Here is a 27,003-nt window from a genome sequence, read left to right on the forward strand (position 1 = left end):
TCCCCTTTCTGCCCTCTTTCAGAGGTTCTCCTCGTTTTTCTTTCTCTTGTCCAGCTCTGCTCTGGGCACTATCAAGGGCTACCTCTCTGCCATTTCGGCTTTGTTAAGGCTACCTGATCAGCCTTCTCTTTTCAAGTTCCCTCTTCTAAATAGATTCTTGAAGGGCATCATTCACATGTTTCCTCCTGTTGCTTTCGTGATGCCTCAGTGGGACTTGAACCTTGTTCTTACCTATTTGATGTGCGCTCCTTTCGAGCCACTTCACAATTGCCCTCTTCCTCTTCTCACTCTTAAGACTGCCTTCCTGATTGCCATTACCTCTGCCAGGAAAGTGAGCAAGCCTCCGGCTCTTTAATCCAAACCTCCTTTCCGTCCATATGGACAAAGTTGTCTTGAGAACGCGTTCCTTTTTTCCTGACCAAGGTAGTCACAGCCTTCCACATCGGGCAGTCCATCACCTTGCCCACCTTCTTACCGCCTTCGCTTCCCTCGAAAGAGGAAGAGGGGCTCCACCGTCTGGACCCAAAATGTGCGCTCTCATTCTATCTGGACCGCACACGCTAGTTCCGGGTGGACGACCAGCTCTTTCTTGGTTACGTGGGCGCTAAGAAGGGTTGGGCGGTGCACAAACGGACCATCTCTCGGTGGGTCGTATTGTGCATCAAGGTATGCTACTCTTTGGCTAAAAAGGAAGCGCCTGTTGGGTTGAGGGCCCATTCCACTTTGGCCACGGCGGCTACTACTGCCCTAGGTCGGGGAGTCCACTTGCAGGACATCTGTCAGGCAGCTACGTGGGCCTCTCTGCACACGTTCGCTAGACACTACTACCTGGACAGCCAAGTCCCGAGAGATGGCTTTTTCGGCTGTTCTGTTCTACAGGACTTTCTGGTGTGATCATTGGTTCGCAGGCCCACCACAGGGTTGGTATTGCTGGGGTATCTATTCTAAGGTAAGGAATCTAACACTAACCTGTTTCTTTCAGATGCACAAGTTACTTACCTTCGGTAACAATATATCTGTAAGAAACAGTAGTTAGTGTTAAATTCCTTACCGCCCCACCCATCCTCCCCGTTCTGCGAACCGATATCTAGCGTTAAGGTACATCCTTTTGAGGGCCCTAGTTTTATGGCACCAGTGTCTGTTTTTATCATGGCTCTGCGTTCCTGGTGCGGAAAAGCTGTGTATAAGAACTGACGTCAGCGCGTGAGGGCGGTGTCTAAGTACTCCGGCGTTGTCATCCAGGCGCCGACGATGGACGCGGAGCCACATACGACGCCTACCGACGCACAGGGGTACTGCTACGCAAAACTTTCCGGATCCAGTCTGACCCCTGGGGATATTTTAAGGTAAGGAATCTAACACGAACTACTGTTTCTTACAGATATATCGTTACCGAAGGTAATTAACTTGTGCGTTGGCAAATGAGTCACGGTCCTGGACATCTGCCAGGCAATGTGGGTCTCTCTGCACACGTTCACAAAAACTACTTCCTGGATAGTCAGGCAAGTCAGGATTGGCACTTTGCCTGTTCGGTCCTGCTTGGCTTTTTGATGTGAATTGTTTCAGCGACTCACTTCCTATGAGTTATTCCTTCTGTATCTATTGTAAGGTAACAAATCTGTGGCTAGACGTCTTTATCAGATGAACAAGTTACTTGCCTTCGGTAGCGCCTTATCGGGTAGAGACTTAGGTAGATGAAGATTTCTTACTGACCCACCTATCCTTCTCACTCTGCGAAATGATTTAGTGGGACAGTGCTTTCCATTGGTCAGTGTTCTTTGTGGGTCTGCACTCCTAGTGTGGAAAGTCGCAAAAAGAAACAGCTGTTAGTGTGCTGCGGTGTCTGCTATATAGGCACTCCTCGTGGACGATGCCACGCGGATATGAACGATGCCACCTACCGGCACACAGGGATGCTGCTTATGAAAACATTTTGGATCCAGTCTGACGCTTGGGGAAAATTCTAAGGCAAGGAATCTGCAGCTAAATAGTTTCTATCAGGTAAGTTATTGCTAAAGGTAAGTAATCTGTCCATTAAGTAGAAGCTCAAGGGAAGTGTTTTGACCCGGTTTACTTATTGGTGTTTTTCAGTTTTTAATGAACAAAACTGACAATTTTGATACACTGTGTTAGAAGAATGTGAATGGCAATTACAGAACTGGAGAGGTGTAGTTCAGTGATCTAGAATTCCCATGTTTTCCCTGTTTATTTTAATTATTTCCACCTTATTATTGTCTGTATAATTTATAGCTGAATTATGCACATACACACCTTTATTTTTTGCAGTGCATCCGTCTTGGACCGCTTAAATGCTTTACTTGAGCCTGGAGGTGTTTTGACGATAAGTGAGAGAGGAGTTATTGACGGCTCCACCATCACTATAACGCCTCATTCAAGTTTCAGGTACTTCTCTCTTTTTAAGTTTAATCTTTTGTCAATGTTAGTTGTTGTATAGAGTGAGTGGGGTGCAAACGTAGTCACACAGGTGTTTTTGTACCTGTGGATGCTTCTAAAACGCTTTTTGTGACCAATCTATCAAGAGAAAGTTAGGATTCTCTTAAATATTTATGGAATTTTGTGATGTTTATTCTGCTTTGGAAATAATCATGCAAAGGAAGCCCTCTAACCCAATTAAGTGTGCACGCCCTCCTATAAATTAGACTACTAACATTGCTCTCTTTTTTCCTGTATGTGAAAGTGTGCTTTGCACATTTTTTTTATTTTTAACGACATTTCTGACACTACACAGCTACGTGTTTTGATTTGTTGCATTGCTTTTGTAGATAAATAGGTTTATGTAGGAAGCTAGCTTTTTATGTAGTGATGCCAATGTAAGGGCACACTGTGCAAAAACTCCAGATCCTTTTTTGGTTTGCATGGCTTACTTTAATACTACCTACTACTCTGGTAGAGTGGTCGAGCCGCTTAGTTTAATCAGCTGGGAGTGTTATGGATTTGTTGTACACACGCATGCGATACATTTTTCACACAATAAGAAATCCGAGACCAATTTAGAAAAATAAAGTAGATTTTATAAGAAATTAGACACTAAGATCATTAGAATAACTTAAGTACTTTTGGAGTTATGGGGTGGGGGATGCTCCGGCAGGGTCTAGAGTCTTGAAACTCAGCATAGAGGCTGGACTGACCTCCTAGAGCCACATAAACCTCCTCCTGAAGTGTTTCTACCTCAGTGGGCCCAATAGACAACAATATGGTGCCCCGGGCAGATGCGATTGGTGCCTTAAGGTGCGGGGGGCGGGGTGGCTCCTTCTCTCCAAGTGAGATGATAGCTGGTTGTCAAAGGACTAAACAGTCCTCTAAGTGTTGGGGAGGTTGCACAGCTGTAGGATGAGTCGAGTCTTTGCAATTGTTGAGAAGTACGCTGCAAGGCAGGGTTTGGCGTCCGTTTCGGTACCAGTTCAGTGATTCTGATGGTGTAATGTCTTCTTTGTCCTTAAGTTCCGAGGAAGCCAAATCTGAGGACCTGCTGTGTAGGGGAACCCTAAATACTCAACTTAGGGGCGTGTAAAGGAATATATGGTAGTAGCCAATGGACTACCTGCCACTGTGGAGACTACGCCCCCAATATGCTGACTTCCTGTTGGGGAGCGGGTATTATCCTGACACAGAAGTCCCTATTTCACCACAAATCCAGATGGTAAAACTCTTCTTTTGCTGTTCCTTTGAGGTAGCCCTCCTTAGGGTTGTGACTAGCCTGTGAGGGAAACACGCCGCCTGAATATCCAGTTTCCCATCTGCTCTGGTGCCAATTGGGCCCCATATCTGGGGGATAAGCCAGGGTTGCATGTCAAAGGCAGGAACGGCTTTGAAGCCTCTGACCTTGATATGCTAAATCACTTTCCATGCTAATGGAGGTGGTGAGCACACCTTTTGCCGAGCAGGCATTGTTGCAGGGGGCTAGAAACCAGTATCTGGTGGCAGGCTGGACATACCAGTCAGTCAACACACCTAGATACTACTGTGGCTACCGGGTGCACCTCCAAGTTGCCCTCAGGTGCACTTCTTAATACATCTGGTACTGGCTTCAGTACAGATTTATTAAGACGAGGTGTATGATACCAAACACCATTATTTTCAGTGAAGCCGTTCTGTAGCTGGGTAACTTGTAATGACCAGTGCCTAGTACATACCTTTAAAATGGCTTCCTGATTGCTTGTAATGCCTAGCAATGAAACTAGGCATTACAGGGGCATATCTGCTCATGCCCTCACATGTACTATAATGCACCGTGCCTTAGGGCCTGCTGTAGAGGAGACTTACATATAGTACATGTAGTGTACTTTGGCATTGCACACAGGGAGTTGGCAATGTCATGATTGAATAGCTTGCACCATTTGGCTCACCCTGCAATGGCAGTCTGCATGCAGTTTGTGTATGAGCCCCTTTGGGTGGCATAATAAATGCTGCAGCTCTTAGGGACCCTCTTTAGTACTCATGCCCTGGGTACCGGGGGTACCATTTACAAGGGTTCTACATGGGGGCTAAAGTCCTTGCCAATGGGGTTACAATCAACATTTGTATTGTTACTCGTCACAGTCACATGATTGCCCCCTCCCTTATTAGGTCGAGCTGGAGATGCATCCGAAGTATGCATGTCCATGCTCGATACCTATTGTCAGCCATCAATTGGGAATGGGGGACAGGAGGGTGGCACGAGCTTCTCCGAGCTTCTCAGAGGGATTTGGCTGCGTGCACGCGCTTTTTTTGCAAGCTTTGTAGAGCTGTTGTGTGGGCGTTCTTTCAGTTTTTTTTTTCTTTTCAGAGCGCGTGGAGTGCTATCCGCTGTTGTTCTGTCACATGCAGTAGCTTCAGCATATTTAATTTGCATCGCAAGCAAAACAGCTTGCAGCCGGCCCCTTTCAAGCCTCTAACAGTTCAGCACATTTGTACATGCTGCTTTTCTCAATTAAATGTTTACGCATTACATGTCACATGCGGTATCTTATGCATATTTAATTTGCATCGTACAAGAAAACACATTCATTTTGTTACGCAGGGGGAGATTAATTGATTTGCCCAGAATCACGGGCACACATTCATTTTGTGACGCACGGGGAGATTAATTAATTTGCCCAGAATCACAGAAGTCTATTTGTTAGCATTACTGAGACTCGAACTGATTTTTTCAGGCATGTAGTCGGGCGCTTTCAAGCCTCTAACAATTCAGGACATTTGTACGGGTTTCCTATCTTATTTCACCTTTCTATTTAGAACTTTCAGCCATTGCATTTTCCTCTATCACACCTCTAACAATTCTGCAGATTCGTACGTATTCCCTATCCCATTTCGCCTTTGTATTTGTTCGCTTTGCTTACACCTACGCAGTTTAGTTCAGCACACCCTTCCTCCAGCCTGGAGCCAATTGCTTCCATTTAGGCACTTCAAGACATCCTTTCCCCCACCCTACAGCCATTAACACGGTTTCGTCTTTCATTAGATAAAAACTGTTACAAATCACAGGGACACTTTACAAGATGCTTAGCAGGCACCACCATGTCTGCTTTCAGTTTAGGAACAGTTAGCAAATGTTCAGCTTATTCGCCTTAAGCAAATAAAGTGTCACGATTTAATCAAAATGTAAAAAGAGAACTTAAAGATGCTTCATGTGAAGTCTTTATAAAAGTGTGCCGTCGGCACGAGAACTAAAGTTTAAAACTGCTCCATGTGAAAATTTTTATAAAAGCTTGCTGTTTGAAAGTACTATAGCCAATGCTTTCACATAATGTATTTTTCTATACTGGGAAGGTGCTTTTAACTACACATTCATTTTGTTAGGGACGAAGAGATTAAGTAATTTCCCCAGAATCACAAGAGGCTTTTTGGCAACATTACTGAGACTGAAACTGGCTTTTCAAGGCTGAAGTTGAGCGCTTTTTACGCATTACATGTCACATGCAGTATCTTCAGCATATTTATTTTGCTAATTTTAGCGCAGCATATGTAATTTGCATCGCACAAGGGCACACATTCATTTTGTTAGGCACGGGGAGATTAATTGATTTGCCCAGAATCACAGTTGATATACTGCCAAATAGACCTGCACTCAACGTAGTATCACAGTGCTTTACATAGCACCAGTTACGTTATACAAGGGCACACATTCATTTTGTTAGGCACAGAGGCTTTTTGGCAACATTACTGAGACTCGAACTGTGTTCCCTAAGCTTAAAGTAAAGCGCTTTAGTCTATGATGAAAGCTTACTACGTAAAAGTGCGATAGCCAATGCTAATAAATAACGTATTTTCTTGCATATGGTAAAAGAGCTTTCTAAAAGCTTCATGTTAAGTCCTAATTAAAGCTTGCGGTTAAGGCGAGAAACAACGTTTATTTTGCAGAGTTTTATATTGCGTGAACGAGACTCGAACTGAACTGGGTTTCAGAGGGCTTTACATAGCACTACTTACGTTACACAAAGACACACATTGATTTTGTTAAGCGCAAGAAAATGAAGAAATTTGCCCAGAATTACAAGAGACTTTTTTAGCAACATTCTTCAGACTCGAACTGGGTTTTTCGAGCTTAAAGTTGAGCGCTGTTGTTTATGATGAAAGTTTGCCACCTCAAAGTGCGATAGCAAATGCTAATAAATAACGTATTTTCTTGCAGTAGAAAGTTGGTCGGTAATTATAATACATTAGCGTTCAAATAGCCTTTGTCAATATTTACTAGTGCCGTACAAATGCGCCATGACTACAAACGCAGCCGTACTGCAAAACAAGTCTTATATACTTTAATCTGCCTCAGAACAAAAAACGCAGCTATGATACTTTCTTACACAGGCTAGCAGCGTAGCTGGTGCTTTATAATATTAATTAATACCACTCAGATACTAGTCTTGCATACAACTAAAATGTGGTCAATGAGTTACGTTACATAAAGGCACACATTTATTTTGTTAGACACAGGTAGAATAAGCGATTTGGCCAGAATCACATGAGGCTTTTTGGCAACATTACTGAGACTCGAACTGTGTTCCCTAAGCTTAAAGTAAAGCGCTTTAGTCTATGTTGAAAGCTTACTACGTAAAAGTGCGATAGCCAATGCTAATAAATAAGGTATTTTCTTGCATATGGTAAAAGAACTTTCCAAAAACTTCATGTTAAGTCCTAATTAAAGCTTGCGGTTAATGCAAGAAACAATGTTTATTTTGCAGAGTTTTATATTGCGCGAACGAGACTCAAACTGAACTGTGTTTCAGAGAGCTTTACATAGCACTACTTACGTTACACAAAGACACACATTGATTTTGTTAAGCGCAAGAAAATGAAGTAATTTGCCCAAAATTACAAGAGACTTTTTTAGCAACATTCTTCAGACTCTAACTAAGTTTTCCGAGCTTAAAGTTGAGCGCTGTTGTCTATGATGAAAGTTTGCCACCTCAAAGTGCGATAGCAAATGCTAATAAATAACGTATTTTCTTGCAGTAATAATCTGTTCGGAATTATAATACATTAGCATTCAAATAGCCTTTGTCAATATTTACTTAGTGCCGTACAAATGCGCCATGACTACAAACGCAGCCGTACTGCAAAACAAGTCTTATATACCATAATCTACCTCAGAACAAAAAACGCAGCCATGATACTTTCTTAGACACAGGCTAGCAGCGTAGCTGGTGCTTTATAATATTAATTACTACCACTCAGATACTAGTCTTGCATACAACTAAAATTTGGTCAATGATGTGCTGATCAATGCCTACCTCAACGCCACGCTGAGTCGTTGTCAAGTCGAGTCAAGTCAAGTAAGCACGCAGATTTCATGCAATGCTGCTCTCGTGGTTAGCTGCCTGCTGTAGCGGTTTTGCTATGGCGTGGTATCAATGCAAAAAAAAAAAATGTGCACATTGTCGCACAACCCGCCTGCAACCTACCAAAAAACAGCCCAAACTAGTGTTTTCTAGTATGCTCATTACAACCAACTGCCTTAACACTGCTGCGGCCTACAGTGCAGTACCGCTATTAACAATTAACAGAATAATTCTGATTGTGTGAATTTCCTTAATCTGGGGGCGAGGTTCATAGCACGTTAAGTGCAGGGCAGCTCGTAACTTCTAAAAGTAATAGAACTTAAATGTGCAAACTACCGAGTGACTTGCTCTGCAGCCGGCAAGCACAGAATGAGAGTTAAGGAGTCACTCTCACTGACAAAATAGAGAAAAAAAGAAGTTCCATTCCAATTCACATTACCTCGTGCCTTTTGCACTTTCAAGTTAGACATGAAATGGCATAATCAAGATGCTAAAAACTGTGATGTTTATTTTGCAGAGTTTCATATAGCGCGAAATAGACCTCTTATAACAGAAATGCAACACATATTGCATTACAAAAGCTATAAATGTTACATTTACAAAAGTTACAACTATTACATTGTAAATGCCAAAGCTATTCATTTATCTACGTAAAAAAAAATTAAAAAATTGCTATTTACAATACTAATGGCTCAAACTTTTCTACTGCGAGACCTATTGCATTGTAAATGCTTGTTCTTCCTGTAGTGCGCCCTGGTATATTTCCCAGCTCTCCGTGACTTCTACAAAGTTATTATGAAAATGTGTGCATTACACTAACATTATATGAAAGCTAACCAGACCTCAGTGCCTGTGCCCTCACCCTTAAACTGGTATGTCAAATTGCCTTTTACCCAATTGGCTGAGCTAACCTTACTTTAGGTTCCTATTAAATAGTGCCCTGGGCATTTAAGTTAGAGGGTCCCTCCGAGGGATTGCAGCACTCGAGGGGCCATTCTGGGTGGGACACGAGTAAAATGAGACACCCAGACTGCAGTTTGCAGGCAGGAGAGCAGATTGGACGGCTTGCCAGACTTTGCCATTTAAAGCAGTGGCAGAGGCAGACTTCCACCCACCTGGTATATGTGTATGTCACCTCTATTGCAGGCCTATCGAGTCCTACTTCAGGGTGCAACATATTGCACAGGCAGAAAAGTAATCTTAAAAGTTCTAATAGTAAAATTGTGGAATTGTCGGTTTTACTATGGATAAGCGTGGTCGCCCCATTGGCTTGTGCAGAGTTACAGGCTAACCCCACAGCTTTGCTAACTCTGGAATGGTGCTACCAAAGTGGGTCATCCAAGGTATCAAACAACTCATTACATCAAGCCCGACTTGACTCTCAGTTCGAAATTAATTTAACTAGTTGAAGTGTGCAGCTTTTGCAAAGTTGCCACTTTGTTGCTTTTAGTCCCCTTTGACTATACTGGTTGCATACGGGGTCCTGTCACTGAGACAGGTTTCTGCCTTTCTGGGGAGATGTGCTAACGACTCACAGGAAGGATCCAATAGGGGCCTGCTTTGGAAGGTGGTGCCACCTCACCCCTGTAGGAAGCCATTTGGGACAAGAGAGGGGAAACCGGTTTTCCAGGGGCATGTACCCCCCTTGGTTAGCCACACCTGTGGGTGGGGCTAGGGAGCTTCACATGCTGGGAGATGGGTCCTGCCATATTGGAAGTGGGCAGAATGGTGCATCCAGGGATGCTCAAATGCCAAACTTCGCTGGAAGTGGTCAGCTGGTAGGTGGGAACCTGCTAGCCCATTGGTTACCAAATACCTTCTGCCCTGAAGTCTTATAATGAGAATAAGTAGGGTACCCCTGGCACTCTGAACTCGGGTCTCGAGTGGACTGGAAGGAGGACTGAAGGACTGCCCTGCTTCACCGTGGAACTAGCAGAGAGGCTGCACCTGCGTGGACTGCACCTGCTGAACCTGTTGGCTGGCAAAGGAGAGTGACTGTGTCTGCTGTGTCGTGCTCAAGGCTGAGTCGTCTCTAGAGTAAGTGAGCTGCTGCCTGTTCACATCACAGGGCACAACAGCTGAGAAGCTTGCTTGGGCAAGTTGGTAGCCGAACGTCTGCAGCCCACCTCCAACAGCCGCCGTGCAGTACCAGTGACCAGGACCTGTCAAACAAAGTTGCATCTAGGTTCGCGGAACCCGGAAGTGTCGTCGAAAGTCTGCTGGGTCCACCAGAGGTTGAGTTATCCACCCAGGATTTATTGGGCCATGATTGCGATACTGGGAATCTTGTATTCAAGTGGAAACTGGACTTCTGCTACTAACAAGAGGACTTTGAGGGATGTTGACCCTGTGACCAGTACCACCTCATCCCCTTCGGGGACTGAGGAGCAGTCACAGCAAGCCCCTTATCGACCAAATCTCATCCACAGCATCCTTTGAGCATCTTCATCGTCCTTCATCGCTTGCATCAAGACTACGTTTGTAGGAAAGCCATGCAAACGTTAAAAGGGCCTGGAATGGACTAGAGACTGCTTCACCTGCTGACTGCTACCAAACTGGAGTTGGTCCCCTAAAGTGACATGAGCGACTGCGTTACACCTAGTCCAAACTTTTTAGTTGAAAAAGTTTCTAAATATCAAATTTGTTGAATTTTCCAGTACTTGTTTGCGGTTGAGTGAAATGGTTTGACTTACTATACCTTGTAAATTCTGCATCCCCAGAAGTCTGCTGTGGATCTTTTTCCTTGTGTTGTCTAAAATACATAAAAATACAGTCTATTTTTATAAACTGCTGTCTGATTTCGTTGCTTGTAGATTTTTTCTTCAATTTTTTTGGTGATGTTGTTTACATGCTTTACACTTGTTCCTCTGTGTAAGCCTTGCTGCTCGGAGCCACAGCTATCCAGGATTGATCTGAAGGTTTGACAAACAAAACCTAAGGCTTCTAAAGAGGATGATAAGTGTATTACATGCACAGTGAGGTTGCATAAACGTGTACACTGGCAGGAACCGGAAGCACAGATGTTGCTGAGGAGTCTCACAACTGTGACAAAACACTAGTCATGAACCTGTCCCCTGGTAGACTGCACAGTGATGAGACCAGGTCCAGGCTTTGTTCCTATGCCTAAGGAAGACCCTTTTTGCCTTAACCTTGAATTACAACAGTTTTTCCGCAAAATCAGACTGTTTGCCTCAATTCAAGACAAACCACCCCCTACGACAGATGACACAGGGTTACGCAACCGGTCCAAATTTACTCCTCCCATCGTCCACGATGCCTTCAAAAAAGCGGTTCTGAAGGAGGTGGATAGGACTACCATAAGTCCTCCTTTCCACAACCTATCCAACCAAGAAAAGGAACTAATATGAGGAATACCGGAGGACCACTCAATTGTCATAAAACCAGCTGACGACAAATGTCTACGGCAACTACGGAACAACCAATATTATTGTCCGATTGACATTGATCCCACGGCTAGCCTAATTACCAGAATCCAACTGCTGGAGCATAGACAAAAGGATCATGAAAAATTTGGCTGATTTCCTGCATAACACCCACTCCAGGATTCCTTACTTTAATACTCTTCCCAAGATCCACAAGGGTGTCACTTTGACACTATGCTGACCCGTTGTCTCCGGGATCGACTCGCTCCTCAAGCCACAGAGTACATTTTTTGATAATTTTCTGAGACCCATTGTGATGAAGACTCCTACCTACCTGATGGAAACTACAGAGGTGTTGAACCACATACAGAGCTTCATGGAGACTTTGAATATCGATCTCTTGGTCACTTTAGATGTCGAAGCCATGTACACTAACAATCCTCAGGATGCACCGTTAGAAGTGCTGGAGGCTATCCTCATGACAGACACACCTTGGACATCCAAAACACCCCCCAGCTTCATCCTGGAATGTGCTGCCTTAGCTCTCTATGAGAATATTTTTCAATTTAAAGGACAACTTAACCATCAGGTGCAGGGCACTTCCATGGAGAGCACCTTTGTTCCGAGCCTGGCCTGTCTTTACAAGTCAGCATTTGAAGGTGACCACATCCTCGTTGGAGATAATCCCTGTTTTAGGAACATACTTACCTGGCGCAGATACATAGATGATGTACTTGTCTTCTGGTAAAGAGATGCCAATATCTGCGCTGAATTCTGTGGTTGGATTAACACATGCAAACTCTTATTGAAGTTCACCAGCACTATTTCAGATCAATCTATACCCTTTCTGCACCTACTCATTTCCAGAGGAAGGTTACTAACAACCAACTACAGAAAGCCCACTGATAGGAACAGCCTGTTAATTTATGAGCCATGAACCGTAGACTGTACGTGACAACCTCCCAGTTGGCCAGTTCCTTCGCCTCGTCGTAACTGTAACACCTTGAAAGAATATGAACTGCAAACTTCTACCCTGAGATCCATATTGGTAGAGCGCCTCTACCCTCATAAGATCGTACAACAGGCCTACAAAAGAGCGAAGAATAACCATTTAGATAGCCTACTGGAAAACAAAGAAAAATCGCCAATGGAGGAGCTTACATGTCGCAACCTTCACCCAATCATGAAGTAACATTCAGAAATATTTTTTTTGAATTGGGCCTTTTTGAGCACAGGGACTTTAGAGGTGGGCGACCCACCCCTCTTTGCATGCAAACACACAGACAACTTGCGAGACATACTTGGCCACACTTGTCCGAGTTAACCGAAGGAACGCCAGATCACACTTTGGGGACTCCCCCCATGTTCAGGGGCACTATCCCTGTGGGTTGTCATAGTATGTCCCCTTACACAAACTACCAAGACAATTGCCATTGGTCTGGAACACCCATGGTAGCAGAGGCACCATACCAATTGTAACATGAAAAATTGCATATACCTGATTACATGCTCCTGCGATATGAAATATGTGGGCTTGACCACCAGAATGATTAAACACGCATTACTGTGCACCGCAGTACAATACCCTGTAAAAGGACCAGCACTAAGATGTGCTCTGATTTTCTTGAGTCCAACCACTCAGTGGATAATCTGAAGTGGACTATCATTGAGGCAAATAAATGGAATACTAGGTCTCTTTTTTCAAGAGAACAGCGGTGGGTGTTTCGCCTCAAAACACATATCCATGGACTGAACAATGACATTGCATGGTCTAAGTGCACTAGGTAATCAACCCCTTTCAGACTGCACACATATATACACAAACATATCCGTAAATCAACCCTTCATACTTTTAGAGTAACTTCACTAGCTCCATCCTTACTCACCATTATGGTGGAAAAAATGAAACAATCTAACAGTGGAGCAATTGGAACATGCTCATTTTATCGAAGAGAAGACTTGATGTCACATTAGTAATAAAAATACTACTTTGAGAAAAACTAATTGTAGAGCCTGAGCCTAACACTAGATGACAGGAGTGTGCTTAGCATGTGAATCTGCAGCAGGACACGCTACGAATAGGTGCTTACAAGGTAGGTAACATATTCCTTTTCTGAAGTGGACTCTTGTACCTGTTGAAATGATACCAAGTTAGTTTCGGGAATACTGTGACCTCCAGTCAGTTTCTCTTGATAGATCTGAGTCCGAGTCCGAGAGGTCATTGGAGTGTAAAATAGAAATGTCAGAGCTCATTGGTGTTGACTGTATGTGGTTCTGTGCTGTCACTTTATGGCCACAAGAGATTCGGACCATCTACAGGCACTCAGGAGCAGTTGCTGTTGAAAATACATACCCTCTCTGGCACCTGCAACTATTCTATTCTGTGTTAGAAAGTGTATCCACCTGAAAAAGTGTGACTGAAGGTAATGAGTGCAGATTTCCAGGGATTAGTATGTCTTGTATCCTTGCAGGCACAGTGCAACACCTCTTATAGACGGGTAATCTCTCCTGCTCTCTAAGGGTCATCATCTAAACCTCAAGCAGAAAATCAGACTTTGGCTCAATCTAGACAGAATGCAGCATCGGAGCGCAGAGATTCAGCCATTGACAAATTTGCTCCTCACAGCTCACTGTACCCAGGTGACCCGATATCAACAAAAGACAGTTGGAAAGAGCTGCATTTCATGATGTAGATAGAAATGTACAGTAACAAATGGAATGTGGCAACACAACAGCCACCCATCTGGTACAACTGGTGTCTGGTTTGAAGGTAGCCTGTATGAAGGAGAGCCATTGAGTTCTGCAGCAAGCACACCCCTTCCATCTCACTATTCTCTCAATACACATCAAATATACACCACACACAGACCCGTCTTCGGCACACATAAGGAATGCAATGAGGACACATAGATGGGGTTGGATAAACATTAACTGGGGAGTCTTATTAGGCAGTCTCCCCACAAAGACGCAGTTAAAAAAGCCTCTACACTTGGATTGATGTTGGATACGAAAACAGGCACAATCCATTTAGCCTGTGCTATAGTAACGGCCTGTGCTTAAAAGTGGATATACTTTGGGTGTCCACCGGTGCCAGAGCCCAGTTCTGAGAGGGCACAGTAGATTAAACAATGGGACACTTCTGGAGAACTTGTTGTATTATTGTGTTCTCTAGAAGAACAAGCATTTGCAATGCAATAGGTCTCGCATTATTAAAGTTTGAGCTATTGGCATTGCTAAATAATGCAACACCAATAGCTTTTGTTGCAGTTGGTGTTGCAATATTTAGCAATGGCAATAGCTCAAACGTAATTAACCCGAGACCTATTGCATTGCAAATGCTTGTTTTCTGTTGACGTTGGCTTTCATCTGACTGTCATGTGAAATGTGTTGCAATGGGTCTTTCTGATCCAGAGGGAACAACTGGATGCCCTCAAGCATCAATATTCTGCTCAGGAGGAAGCATGTCACAGTTAGAAGGGTTACTACGCAAGTTCACAGCAGAACTTTGGTCATGGTACACCATCCAGTATTTCCTGGAAAAAACGCCAGGGTGAAGGACAGGAGAAAGATTAGGTCCTATGAAGAGATTTGATAGCTCAACACCTCTGCTCTTGCCACACCCGCTTGTGTCACCCTCTTGTCCAAGAACAGATCTCTATCCAACTGACCACATTCCTTGTTCCTCATTTCCCATCTCATTACTTGGGAGTGCCGATTGGATAGTGAATACTGACTGAAGGGTTTTGGGGCTCTCACCAGATTGGTCCCTTCCTTGTTTGCTCCTTTCACATTGGGTATGGCCTCCTGATTGCGACCAGTCTTCCTAGTACTGGTGCTGCTTTTCTTTGAAGGATGTACCTGTCTTGCGCTACTTTTCCTTGAGAGTTTGGAGCAGGGCGTCTGGTCGTCCATTGGTGGAGGGGGAGATTTCCTTTCTCAATGTTCATTGGGCAGCAGCTTTCAATTGATTCAGACTCTTGTGAGTTTTACCCGTCTGAGTAGGAGTGAAAGCAGTATTACCGATTTACCTGGTGGGGTGGGGGCTGCTTTTAGGGTTACACGAGTTATCACCGGAGAGGACCTTGCACCTCCCTGCAGACCACACTGTATCTGTGCTACCTGAAGCACTGTGCAGGACTCCCAAGGTTAAGAGAGGAGTTTATCGGTGTTTCCACCCAAGCTTTGGTCTTCTGACGAAAGCTTTGAGTACTCTGGCAGGCATGTTACAAGGGTTAGGAGAGTGCAGTCCTTCACCATCAGTCCCCCCAAATGGCAAGAAAAATAGCAAAACATAGCTCAACGTTGCCTATCTGACAATGTGGTCCTTGGGGTGGACTATTCTGTGCCCTGCTGGGCAACTGGAATCGGCACTATAACTCCCTTCCACTGTCTCTGCAGAGTTCAGGAGGCCTTGTCAAGTTTAAAAGGAAATTAATACTGTTCTCCTTTTATTCCCCAATTAAGTGGATCCCAAAAATAAACCCATAGATACTGCACTTGATCATAGCCTAAAGGCTGAGAAACTAGCACAATATATATTATAGCTCCACTCAAAAATTTACATTGAAGCCTGAACGCACTTGAACATACAAATGACAGCAAGTACCTATTTATATGGGGATACCATTGCAAATACTGCATATTACTTGTGATTTATTGATGTTGCATTATTGACTAATTATTATAAGCCATGTTTGACGTATTTATTTATCCTATACGAAGCAAGTAAAAACTATTGGAAATACAATAGTGTATATGCACATTTTTAGGTTGAATTGAGACTCCCATAGCTACGTGAATGACATTTCAAGAAATAGCATCTGGGGCAAGAAGGACTCCTTGTAATTACTTGAGGTGGTACAGCTTTGGAGCCTTGAAGCTATTAGCTTAGACTCAAGAGAAACACTTAATAACCACTTTAAGTATTGTATCTTTTAAAAAAAAAATAAAACTTGTATGCCTGACTCGAGAGGGTCATCTAGGAGCGACTCCAAACAGACGTTTTCTAAAATAAAATGACATTTCATTCTATTTTTAGATCTGGCCTTTGAGACAGTCTAGCCAGAATATTGTTTTTCTAAAAAAATACATGCATAAAATACATACAAAGATGGGCTTTTAATCATAGGGCTTCATCCATGGGTCTGTTAAATGGATATTCCCATTGTGCTTTCACTAACCACAGCATACAGTAGGCAGAAATGGGTCAGAACACTTTAACCATTGGTTCACTTCTCTTTGAGGGATTACATAAAGCAAGTGGGGACCACTATTAACAATCTTGTGAAGTTATAGTTATATATTCTAAGCCCATTTTGGTCTTCTTTTTGAATTATCGTCTTCCTCCAAAAAAAGAAACATTTCTCTAGAAAATTAACCATGGTTACCTTCAGGGCTTTAAGTGAGATTAAAAAACCGGGGTCTCTTATAGGGGCGTGGCCTAAAACACTTAAGCTAGAAATCTGTACTTTAGCATACTGTGCTGTCCCACTGGTATTTTGCTGCGTCTGTCCATTCAGCCAGATATATAACACAAGTAACATTACACCTACAACATGCCAGGGCTACTGGCATTGCCATTGGTCGTAAATTGCATATGATGAATAAGCAACAACTATGACTTCGATGTATAATGTTGGAAATGCTTGCGTTTTAGTGGCGAGGTAGTGGCGTAAGGCTAGAGTTGGCGACTTTCAAGCTGAGAATTCAGATTCGAGCCTTTCGTCTACTCAATATCCTGTGATTCAAAACATGAATGTGTGCTTGTGTTATGGAACTGGTTGGTGCTCAGGTTTACGCTATATAAAACAAAAAAAAGAGTCTTTTTGAAGTTAAATCGCAAGCATGGGATGCTGTTATTGCAGAGTTCAGCTTTTTTTCCTCCAGTAAAAATGGAGAGCCCGACTTGGCTCCGCTGCTGTATCTACTTCAAAGATCTGCCGGTGCCGAGCACCTGCTGGAACCGGCCCACTTAAAGCCCTGGTTCCTTCCTTGCAAATCCGAAGCAACCTATTAGTACGGGTTATACTTAATTTATATAATGCAAATACAATACAATTTTTTTATGGAATCGCCCTCATGAGTTTCCCTCATTTACGAGACAACAGGGACGCTCTCTCACCTTCAACGCATTGGTCTCCAGCACCTGTTTTCTCTTTTAGCACCAACTCGCTCAGCACGTCGGACACCTCTGCTTTGAGCTGCTCCAGACCCACGATCAGCCCCTTGCAGCTGTTGTCGCATGGCACTAGAAACTTTCGCTTTCCTCCGTCCCGGTAGCTCATCTCTCCCTCAATTTCCATGCTGCGTAAAGCAGCCCAGTGGAGCTATCGGGAAAATAATTTGGAGAAAAGCATGGGAAGCAAGGCCAGGTACGGCTACCCCGTGCACCTAAAAAGCGGATCCGATGCGAAAATCCACACGTACACGAGATCCGACTCACCATCTTAGACCCACATTCAAACCAGCAACACAGAACAGAAACAGAAAGCAGCCCGGGCTGAGTGAGAGGGCAGGGGCTGCCCGCGCATGCGCGCTCCGAGCCCCGGCGCCAAAGCGGAGTGCGGCATCTGAAGTCCCGGGTCCCAGGAGGGGGCGGGGTGAAGACCAGCGCTGCGGAGGAGACACGGAACACGCCGAAAGAGCCTGGTGAGTGGTGGGAGGGTGGGGGGGGTAGTGTACGCGCGTGTGTCTGTGTGTGTTCGAGTGTGTCTGTGCGTGGGTCTGTCTGTGTGCGCGTGGGTCTGTTTAAGGGGGGGTGCGTGTGTGTATGCAGTGTGTGTATGTATGTCTGTGGTTGTGTATGTGCGCATGCGTGAGTGTGGCTGTGTAGCAGAGGGGCACGGCGCCGTGCACGCCCACGAGGTTTAATCTCCGGCAGGAGAAGCACGTGTCAGTCTGCTGTCCACATTCCCCCCAGAGTGATAACATAAGTTGTCGACCTAGACAGCAAAAGCTTCGCTTTTGCTTTCGTCTAGGCTCGACCTAAAAATACAGCTATAGTCCAGAAACACAAAAAGGGCAGAACGGCACAACGTTTGCATTCAGATTTTGAGGAAGGGGCTTATCTTTTATGCCAAATGATTTACTTCAGAATTAACATGCATTTGCAGTACCCCTGCGCGTCGGTAGGCGTCTGCGGCTCCACGTCCATCGTCAGCATTGGGATGACCTCGCCGGAGTACTTAGACGACGGCCTCGCGCGCTGACTTCAGTTCTTCTTTTTTCCGCGCCAGCAAGCGCCGATCCGGAAAAAGTGGTACCCTTAGTCATTTTTTGACAAAAATGTTTTGATCTTTTTGATCTATTTTTCGAGTCGAACGACTTCATCGGTGCCGGTAGGGAGCCCGGGTTCAAACTCTAAGCCGACTGCAACCGACTGATGTCGGTTACCGACCCCCATCGCCGGTGCCGGCACTGCTTGGGGCACGACCATGATGACAAGTCGTGCCCCGACTGCTGGGCCTTGACGTTGAAAGCTAGGCGGGAGCGGTCCTGTAAGCGCCTCGAGCTCCGGCAGTCAGCCCGCGCCGCCGAGGTCCCGGTCCAGAATGGGGTCGAGGGGCCAGAGTCATCGCAGCTCGGCGAGTCGACACCTTTCGTCGGGCTCCAAGTCCTCAGGTAAGAGGCACAAGAAGTCGAGGAGGCGACACCGCTCTTCTGACTCCCCCCGACGCTCGCGCGATGCCTGCCGGGGGTTTGCGCGACACCGCCCTCGCGGCTCCACCGAAGCCGCAGGCGCCGCATCCAGCTCCGCCGAAGCCGCAGGCACCGCAGCCAGCTCCATACCCGCCGGTCCCTGGGCTGAACGCGACGCCGGAGATCGACACATTCCTTGGGGCCATGAGGAATCTATCTCCTTCGACGGGCCCTACGGAGGTGCTTTCGGGCCATTGGTGTTCGTCTGGGGGCCCTGGTGGCTTAGGCCCAGCGCCGTCGGGTGCTTCGGCTCCGGCACGTCGGGTGCTTCGGCTCCGGCACGTCGGGTGCTTCGGCTCCGGCACGTCGGGTGCTTCGGCCCCGGCGCTGTTGGGGGCTTCGGCCCCGGCGCTGTCGGGGGCTTCGGCCCCGGCGCTGTCGGGGGCTTCGGCCCCGGCGCTGTCGGGTGCTTCGGCCCCGGCGCTGTCGGGTGCTTCGGCCCCGGCGCTGTCGGGTGCTTCGGCCCCGGCGCTTTCGGGTGCTTCGGCCCCGGCGCTGTCGGGTGCTTCGGCCCCGGCCCTGTCGGGTGCTTCGGCCCCGGCCCTGTCGGGTGCTTCGGCCCCGGCCCTGTCGGGGGCTTCGGCCCCGGCCCTGTCGGGGTCTTCGGCCCCGGCCCTGTCGGGGGCTTCGGCCCCGGCCCTGTCGGGGGCTTCGGCCCCGGCCCTGTCGGGGGCTTCGGCCCCGGCGCTGTCGGGGGCTTCGGCCCCGGCGCTGTCGGGGGCTTCGGCCCCGGCGCTGTCGGGGGCTTCGGCCCCGGCGCTGTCCGCGACTTCGGTCCCAACGCCGCAGGGCCCCACTGGATCCAGGTCCGAACCTTCCACCGCCGTCGACCCCCAGGGTGTCGCCCCTGACGCTGTCCCTGGACGACGTCGTCCCTAATCCCCCCCCCCCCCCCCCCCCCCGATCCGGTATCGACGCCGGAACGGCGTCGATCGACGCTGCATTCGATGTCGAGAGAAGAACATTTGTTCTATGATCCGGCCCCATCATTTGAACCTGAGTACCAGGGGATGGAGGGCGTCTGAGGACCCTCTGGGACGGGAGTTGTGAGAAGTTGGCCTGGTATATGATGTTCTCTATTCTAGTGACCACCTTGCACCAGTCCAAACAACCCTTAAGGTGATGGTTGTGAAGTCAACCTTATAGACCAGCTATCCTAGGTGTAGCATGGGCCAAGCAGTCTTAGGCTAAACTCAAGAGGGCATGTGAAGCCAGCTGTTTTACCATATGAAATCCCTTTAATACCAAATGAAAGGACACCAAACGAGATATATATTGAAAATATATATGTATTTATTTCTAAACAAACCCCTGAACTCTTTATGAGCACAGAAGCACAAGCGCAAAACAAGTAACTTAATAGAATAGACAAAAGTTGCACAATTATGGATAGGGCGGGTGGCCCGTCAAACCATATATTAAAAAAGTGGTATACGTACCACGACACAAACATTGGTAAGGCCTTGGTCCTTGGGAATCGCTGGGGCTACACTGAGCTAACAATAGTTAGGGAGCAGGAGGCCCACGGGAGGAGTGTGCAGTGTCTAAAAGCACACGAGTGTACACATTGAAGTCAATGGGTGCGTAAAATTTTGAAGTTAAAGAATTAGGAGCCTTCTGACTGGAAAAGAACTTAACCACTGGAAACTAGGACACTAGTGATGTAAACCTCTACAGGAGCACCGTAGTACTCGCGTTACCTAACCCACAGGAAGCGGGTGCACAGGTTCAAAAGTGTGTCAGGTTTCGTCGTGGAGATCTATGGAGCCTTGGAGTGAAGATGCTGCAGGCGGCCCGAAGAGAAGAGTCCGGGTGGATCCAAGGGTGGATCGAAGATGTAGAGGACCTGAAAGCAGAGGGGACAGAGTCTGGGTCACTAGCCAGTGACCAGCGTGGAACCAGGATGGAACCAGGTGATGTCGGGATGCGATCAGGTGCTGATGGGAATCTTCTCTGCAGCCACGCGGTCCAGGAGTCCTCAATGACGACCAGGATGGAGTCACGAGCTGTCCCACGAAGGCTCTCGCTGTCGGCGGTGTCGGCTTCAAGATTGGGGGCAACGAGCTTTGGCAAAGGCAACCCACGCAGGAATCGATGTAGGCTTATTACTCAGACCAGCAAGGTCTGAGGGGATGCTTCTTTTGAGGGAAGCAAGGGCCAGTCGGGAGCAACCAGACCAGCGGTGTAGCTTCTCGGGATCGTCGCCAAGATGGCCACTAGCCAAAGGGCAAGTGACCGGGCAGACGCGTCGAGCAGGAAAATGCAAAAGGGCCCCATGCAGAACTCGTTGAGTGTGCAGGGCTGATCTTCGGTGCAGATGCTGCTCGGGGCTGGGACTTCTCAAACCCCAATGCACAGCTTCGAGGGGACCTCGGGGGCTGCACAGTTAGCTGGTCGCAGACTTTTCAAGATGGCCGGTCCCACGTCTCACGTCGCCTCCACGGGTCTCAGGTTTGCAGGGACTGTGGATCGGGCTGTTGGATGTCTGGGAATCCGGTTCTTGTCCGGCTCGGGCTCCGGCGGGAGGCGACGGCAAAGCAAGTCGTTGATCGCTGGGTGGTGCCTGCTTGCACAGGGTGGTCACTCCTTGACCACAAGGGAGATTCTTCAGTCGTCTTCTTCCAAAGTAGAGTGATGAAGGTCCAGAGTTTCGTTTCAAAGTTTCAGTCAGGATAATCTAAAGTCCTAGTGACTCAGCTCCTACCTATATACTGATCTTAGGGGCTGGATTACCTGCTAGGTCCCTCCTATCGGTGGGACCAGGGAAGGGGGCGGTTACACCGCTTTCCCTTTGTCCAGTTTCGCGCCAGAACTGGGGCAGGGAAGCCCCAGCACTGGTTTGAACTGGACTAGGCATGGGACACCTTGTGTGCCCCAGGCATGTCTCAATCCTTTGAGCCCTCCCTGTCCCAATACACAAAATCCTGTCTGGGGTGGTTCTAGCACCTCCCAAGGCAGGAAACCTATTGTCCAAGATTCCCTCGCTGGAAGGACTCCCAGCAGCAGGAGGTCAGACTTGTGTCTGTGGCAGCAGCATCCTTTTTGTGATGCTGAGGCTCTGGTTAACTTTAACTGGGAATAGTTATAAGAACATGTCTTCTACCTCTAGAAGGGTGGAATGCTACCCCCGTCACCAAGACTGGCAAGGGGGTAGTATTCCAAATCGTATGACACCTTACTCGACATGTTTTGTCAGCCCATAGTTAGCATCTAACCGCGATGATTATAATGCACTTAAGAGTATATGGTATGGCAATATCCCAGAACAGCTAAAGGACATGGTTCCGAAAGCTGCAGACAGGCTCAGCTCATGCTAGAGCACCATCTCACATAACACCAAGCACTCTGCCTCCAGGATTGGAGTGACTTATATGTGTCTAGATATGAGGTTAGATATAGGTATACTATATCTAAGCAAGGTGTGATTACACCAGCTTGCCCCAGCTGAGTGATTAGCAAGTTGTGTCAATATGAGTGGCCAGCCAGGGGTGGCATAATACATGCTGCAGCCCTTGGTAGGCCTTGGGATCACTTATGCCCTGGGTACCTATGGTACACTGTACAAGGACTTAACAGAGTGACCCAATACTAATTGGTAAATGCACCTAAAGTACATGGATGTCAATTTAGAGAGAGAACAGCTAGGCTGTGGGTCTGATTAGCAGACCCACAGCCAGGGAAAGTCGTAAACCAGTGAATCAAAAATCTGGCGTGACAATAGGATTGCAGACCCTACTCTCCTACAGAAAGGCGTACAACAGACCGCAACTCCACTCACGACGAAAAGCGTCTCCGAGCGAGTGCCGCCTTGGAAACTCCAACGGGCAGAACTGATGACATTGCGCGTTCTCTTCTGTGGCGAATAGATCTAACCAAGGCTCTCCCCACTGCTGAAAGAGGCCTTGCGCCACGTCCGAGTTCAGACGCCATTAGGAGAATAAAGGTAGGAGCTGGTCCCTTTCCAAATTAGATTATCCTGAATTGAATCTACAAGAAGAAACTCTGGACTTCAACGTTCTGCTCCATAGAAGCCTGAAGTAATCTCCCTTGTGGCCCAGGAGTGACCACCCTGCACAAGCAGGCACCATCAAGCGTTCCAGCGGTTCACTTTGTCGTCTTCCCTGGTGGATCCATACTTCAGAGCTCGACGAGACCCGGACTTCCAGACCTCTCCGACCTCAACTCACATCTGCAGCACAGCTGAGATCCGTGGGTGCGACGAGACACGTGGGACCTGCCATCTTGAAGAAACTGCACTTCGCTTCCAGCACGACTTCAGAGGCATCCTCGACGAAGTGCTTTGGAGATTGAGAAGCCCCAGCCCCGAGCAGCTCCTGCACCGAAGATCAGCCTTCCAGCATCCTCGAGATCTGCGTGGGGCCATTTTGCTTGATTGCTGCTCGACGCATTGTCTGGTCACTTGCCTGCTGGCTAGTGGCCCCCTAGACGACGATCCACGACATCAACACCGCTGGGCTGGTTGCTCCAGACTGGCCCTTGCTTCCTTCCAAAAAAGAAGTACCCCGGACCCTCCTGGTCCGCACCAGACGCCTTTTCCACTCACCGCGTGGGTTGCCTTTGCCAAGGCCTGTTGATGCCGAATCCGGAACCAACACGAGAGCCTGCGTGGGACAGCTCGTGCCTCCATCCTGGTTGTCGATGACACCTCCTGGTCCACGTGGCTGCAGAGTCAAGCGTCCACTCTTCACCTGATCGCGACTACCGCATCTGGTTCCTTCCTGGTTCCACACCAGTCACTGGCTAGTGACTGTGAACATTGTCCCCTCTGCTTTCAGGTCTTCATCTTCCTTGATCCATCCTTGCATCACTCCGGACAGCTTCCTCCTGGTCGCCTGCAGCATCTTTCTTCAAGGCTCCATAGACTTCAACGCGGAAACCCGACACACTTTGACACTTATGCACCCGCAGCCCGTGGGTGAGGTAACAAGAGCATTTCGGTGCTCCAGGGTAGATTGACTCTCCTAGTGTCCAGATTTCCAGTCGTTTTAGTCCTAGCTAATCGAAACTGTCTAATGCTTACCTTTTCGTAATTTGTACTGTCCATTGACTTTGTTACGCATCTCGCGTGTGAGTTCACACTCTGCACACGCATCCCGTGGGCCTCCTATTACTTACCTAAGGTTAGGGTAGTGTAGTCCCAGCAATCCTACAGCCTCTGGACAGCTCCATTCCTTCTATCGATTTCCTTATACCACTTGTTTAGTATATGGTTTCTCATGCCCCTAGGGCACCATTGTAATTCGTGCAACTTAAACGTATTTTTCCTAAGAGTCTTGTCATGTGCTTAGCCCTCTGACCTCATAAAGAGTTCAGAGGTGTTTGTTATTAATAAATATATTTCATAACAACCTGTGTGGTGTCCTTTCACTTGGTATTCAAGGGGTTATATGTGGTAAAACAGCTGTCTTCACATGCCAAAAGTGTTTAGCCTAAGCATGATTTGTCGATGCTACCATTAGGATAGCTGGTCTATAAGGTTGACTTACAACCAATCGCCATAAGGGTTGTTTGGACTGATGCAAGGTGATCACTAGAACTAGTGAGCATCATGTATCAGCCCAACTCCTCACACTTTCCGCCTATACCACTTCTGCCCAGAGTGCTGAAGAAGATCAGACGCGACCGGGCCCAAGTCATCCTTGTGCCTCCGGATTGGGCACGGAGATACTGGTATCCAGAGCTACTCAGCATGTCAGTCGATCCCCTGATTCGTCTGCCTCTTCAGGAGGACCTTCTGTCACAGCATCAGGGGACGGTCCTCCACTCGAACCTGTCCATTTTCTACCTCCATGCGTTGAGATTGAGCGGCAACAGTTGAGGCCATTTGACTTGCCTCCTGAAGTCTGCAATGTGATTCTGGCAGCCAGGCGCCCCTCCACAAAATCGGTATACGCCTACAGGTGGAACAAATTTGTGGCATGGTGCACAGCAAATGCTGTGGATCCACTCTCTGCCCCCCTTTCTGAGGTTCTCCTCTTTCTTCTTTCTCTTGCCCAGCAGGGCTCTGCTCTGGGCACTATCTAGGGCTACCTTTCTGCCATTCCCGCTTTCTTAAGGGTACCTGATCAGCCCTCTTTGTTCAAGTCCCTGGTTGTAAATAGGTTCTTGAAAGGCATCACTCATATGTTCCCCCCCTGTTCCTTTCGTGATGCCTCAGTGGGACTTGAACCTTGTTCTGACTTACCGGATATGCTCTCCCTTCGAGCCACTTAATAACTTTCCTCTTAGTCTCCTCACTCTTAAGACTGCATTCCTGGTTGCCATCACCTCTGCCAGGAGAGTGAGTGAGCTCCAGGCTCTTTATTCACAACCCCCTTTCCTTTCTGTCCATCCGGACAAAGTTGTGTTGCGGACGCGTCCCTCTTTCCTGCCCAAGGTAGTCACAGCCTTCCACATCGTGCAGTCCATCACCTTGCCCACCTTCTTTCCGCCTCCCTCGAAAGAGGAAGAGAGGCTCCACCGTCTGGACCCAAAAGGTGCACTCTCATACTATCTGGATCGCACACGCCAGTTTCGGGTGGATGACCAACTCTTTGTTGGTTACGTGGGCACTAAGAAGGGACGGGCGGTGCACAAACTGACCATTTCTTGATGGCTAAAAAGGAGCCACCTGTGGGGCTGCGTGCCCATTCCACTCTGGCCACAGCGGCTATTAATACCCTGGGTCGGGGAGTCCACTTGCAGGACATCTGTCAGGCAGCTACGTGGGCCTCGATGCACACGTTTGCAAGACACTACTGCCTGGACAGCCAAGTCCGGAGAGATGGCTTTTTCGGCCGTTTCGTTCTCCAGGACTTTCTGGTGTGATTATTGGTTCGCAGACCCACCATCGGGTTGGTATTGCTGGGGTATCTATTCTAAGGTAAGGAATCTAATACTAACCTGTTTCTTTCAGATGCACAAGTTACTTACCATCGGTAACGATATATCTGTAAGAAGCAGTATTTAGTATTAGATTCCTTACGGCCCCACCCATCCTCCCCGTTCTGCGAACCGATATCTAGGGTTAAGGTCATCCCTTTTCAGGGCCCTAGTTGCATGGCACCAGTGTTGGTTTTTACTACGGCTCTGCGTTTCTGGCGCGGAAAAGCTGTGTATAAGATCTGACGTCAGCGCGCGAGGGTGGCGTTTAAGTATTTCGGCGACGTCATCAGGCCCGGCTCCAGGAATTTTTATTTGGGTGGGCCAAGGGGGCATTTGGGTGGGCCACTGCGGGCTCGATATGTCGAATATTTGTCTGGGCATGTCTGATTCAGGGCCTTCCTTCATCTCTTCTTCGTCTTACAAGGCCCAGTAAAGCACACTCTTTTCCAAATCTCTTTCTACATATTATCACTCTCAAAAAGTGCTTTTTCCATGTAAAGTTCCTTTGATGGGAAGAGGAGGTTTTTGAGGTGGGACTATCAGGCAAGTGACACATTTTGGACTCCGTCTGTGCAAGCCTTCAGTGAGAATCCCTCTTCATTACTACCTCCACCTGACCCCTGACTCTGCAACGCACTTCCTTACAGACTTGATTATCTATTACTCCTCTCCAGTGCACCTCATCTCACAGCTGACCTTGGGCCCCAGCCCCATATCATGTACCATCGGGCTCCACGTTAATTTTTCCCGGTAAAAACATGAGTAAAATCACCTTCAAACTTAAAACATTGAATATAGCAGTAAGTATAATTAGCATACACTTTAAAGTATGTTCAAAGTAGCCCTTATGACCTGACTGCTAATTAAATAAACAAAAACAGGAAGGTCATGACCGGGCCGGCTTTAGCGCTGATGCAGAAGTCTTTTTTGGCGCCACACCAATATCCCTTTTCTCCGTAAAAACCTTTACTACCACCTTCTAACAGTGCCCCTCATCCCTCCATGGCCCCCCATTAACCTCCTCCTCGGATTCCCTCACTGCCACATGCCACAAGTGCTCCTCATCTCCCCATTGCCCCTCCCCCTCATGAGCTCCTCCTCGGATTCCCTCACTGCCACTCTCCACCAGTGCTCCTCAACACTCCATAGCACCCCCCACCCCTTGACCTCCTCCTCGGATTCCTTCACTGCTACCCACCACTAGTGCCCCTCATCTCTCTGTAGTTTTACATTTGTTTATTTTTTCCCCTCCACCCCATGAC

At 47.3% G+C, this 27,003-nt stretch overlaps 1 protein-coding gene across 1 annotated transcript in view; it reads left to right on the top strand.

Annotated features, from left to right (window-relative positions):
• MDN1 (midasin AAA ATPase 1) overlaps positions 1–27,003 on the top strand; it is a 2,142,100-nt gene that overhangs the window by 927,259 nt on the left and 1,187,838 nt on the right. Inside the window, exon 45 of the mRNA XM_086926648.1 lies at positions 2,287–2,403. Within this exon, the coding sequence (XP_086782774.1) occupies positions 2,287–2,403 (117 nt within the window). The remainder of the gene's footprint in view (positions 1–2,286; positions 2,404–27,003) is intronic.

The sequence above is a fragment of the Lissotriton vulgaris genome, chromosome 6 (assembly GCF_964263255.1).
Source record: "Lissotriton vulgaris chromosome 6, aLisVul1.2, whole genome shotgun sequence".
Taxonomy (NCBI): domain Eukaryota; kingdom Metazoa; phylum Chordata; class Amphibia; order Caudata; family Salamandridae; genus Lissotriton; species Lissotriton vulgaris.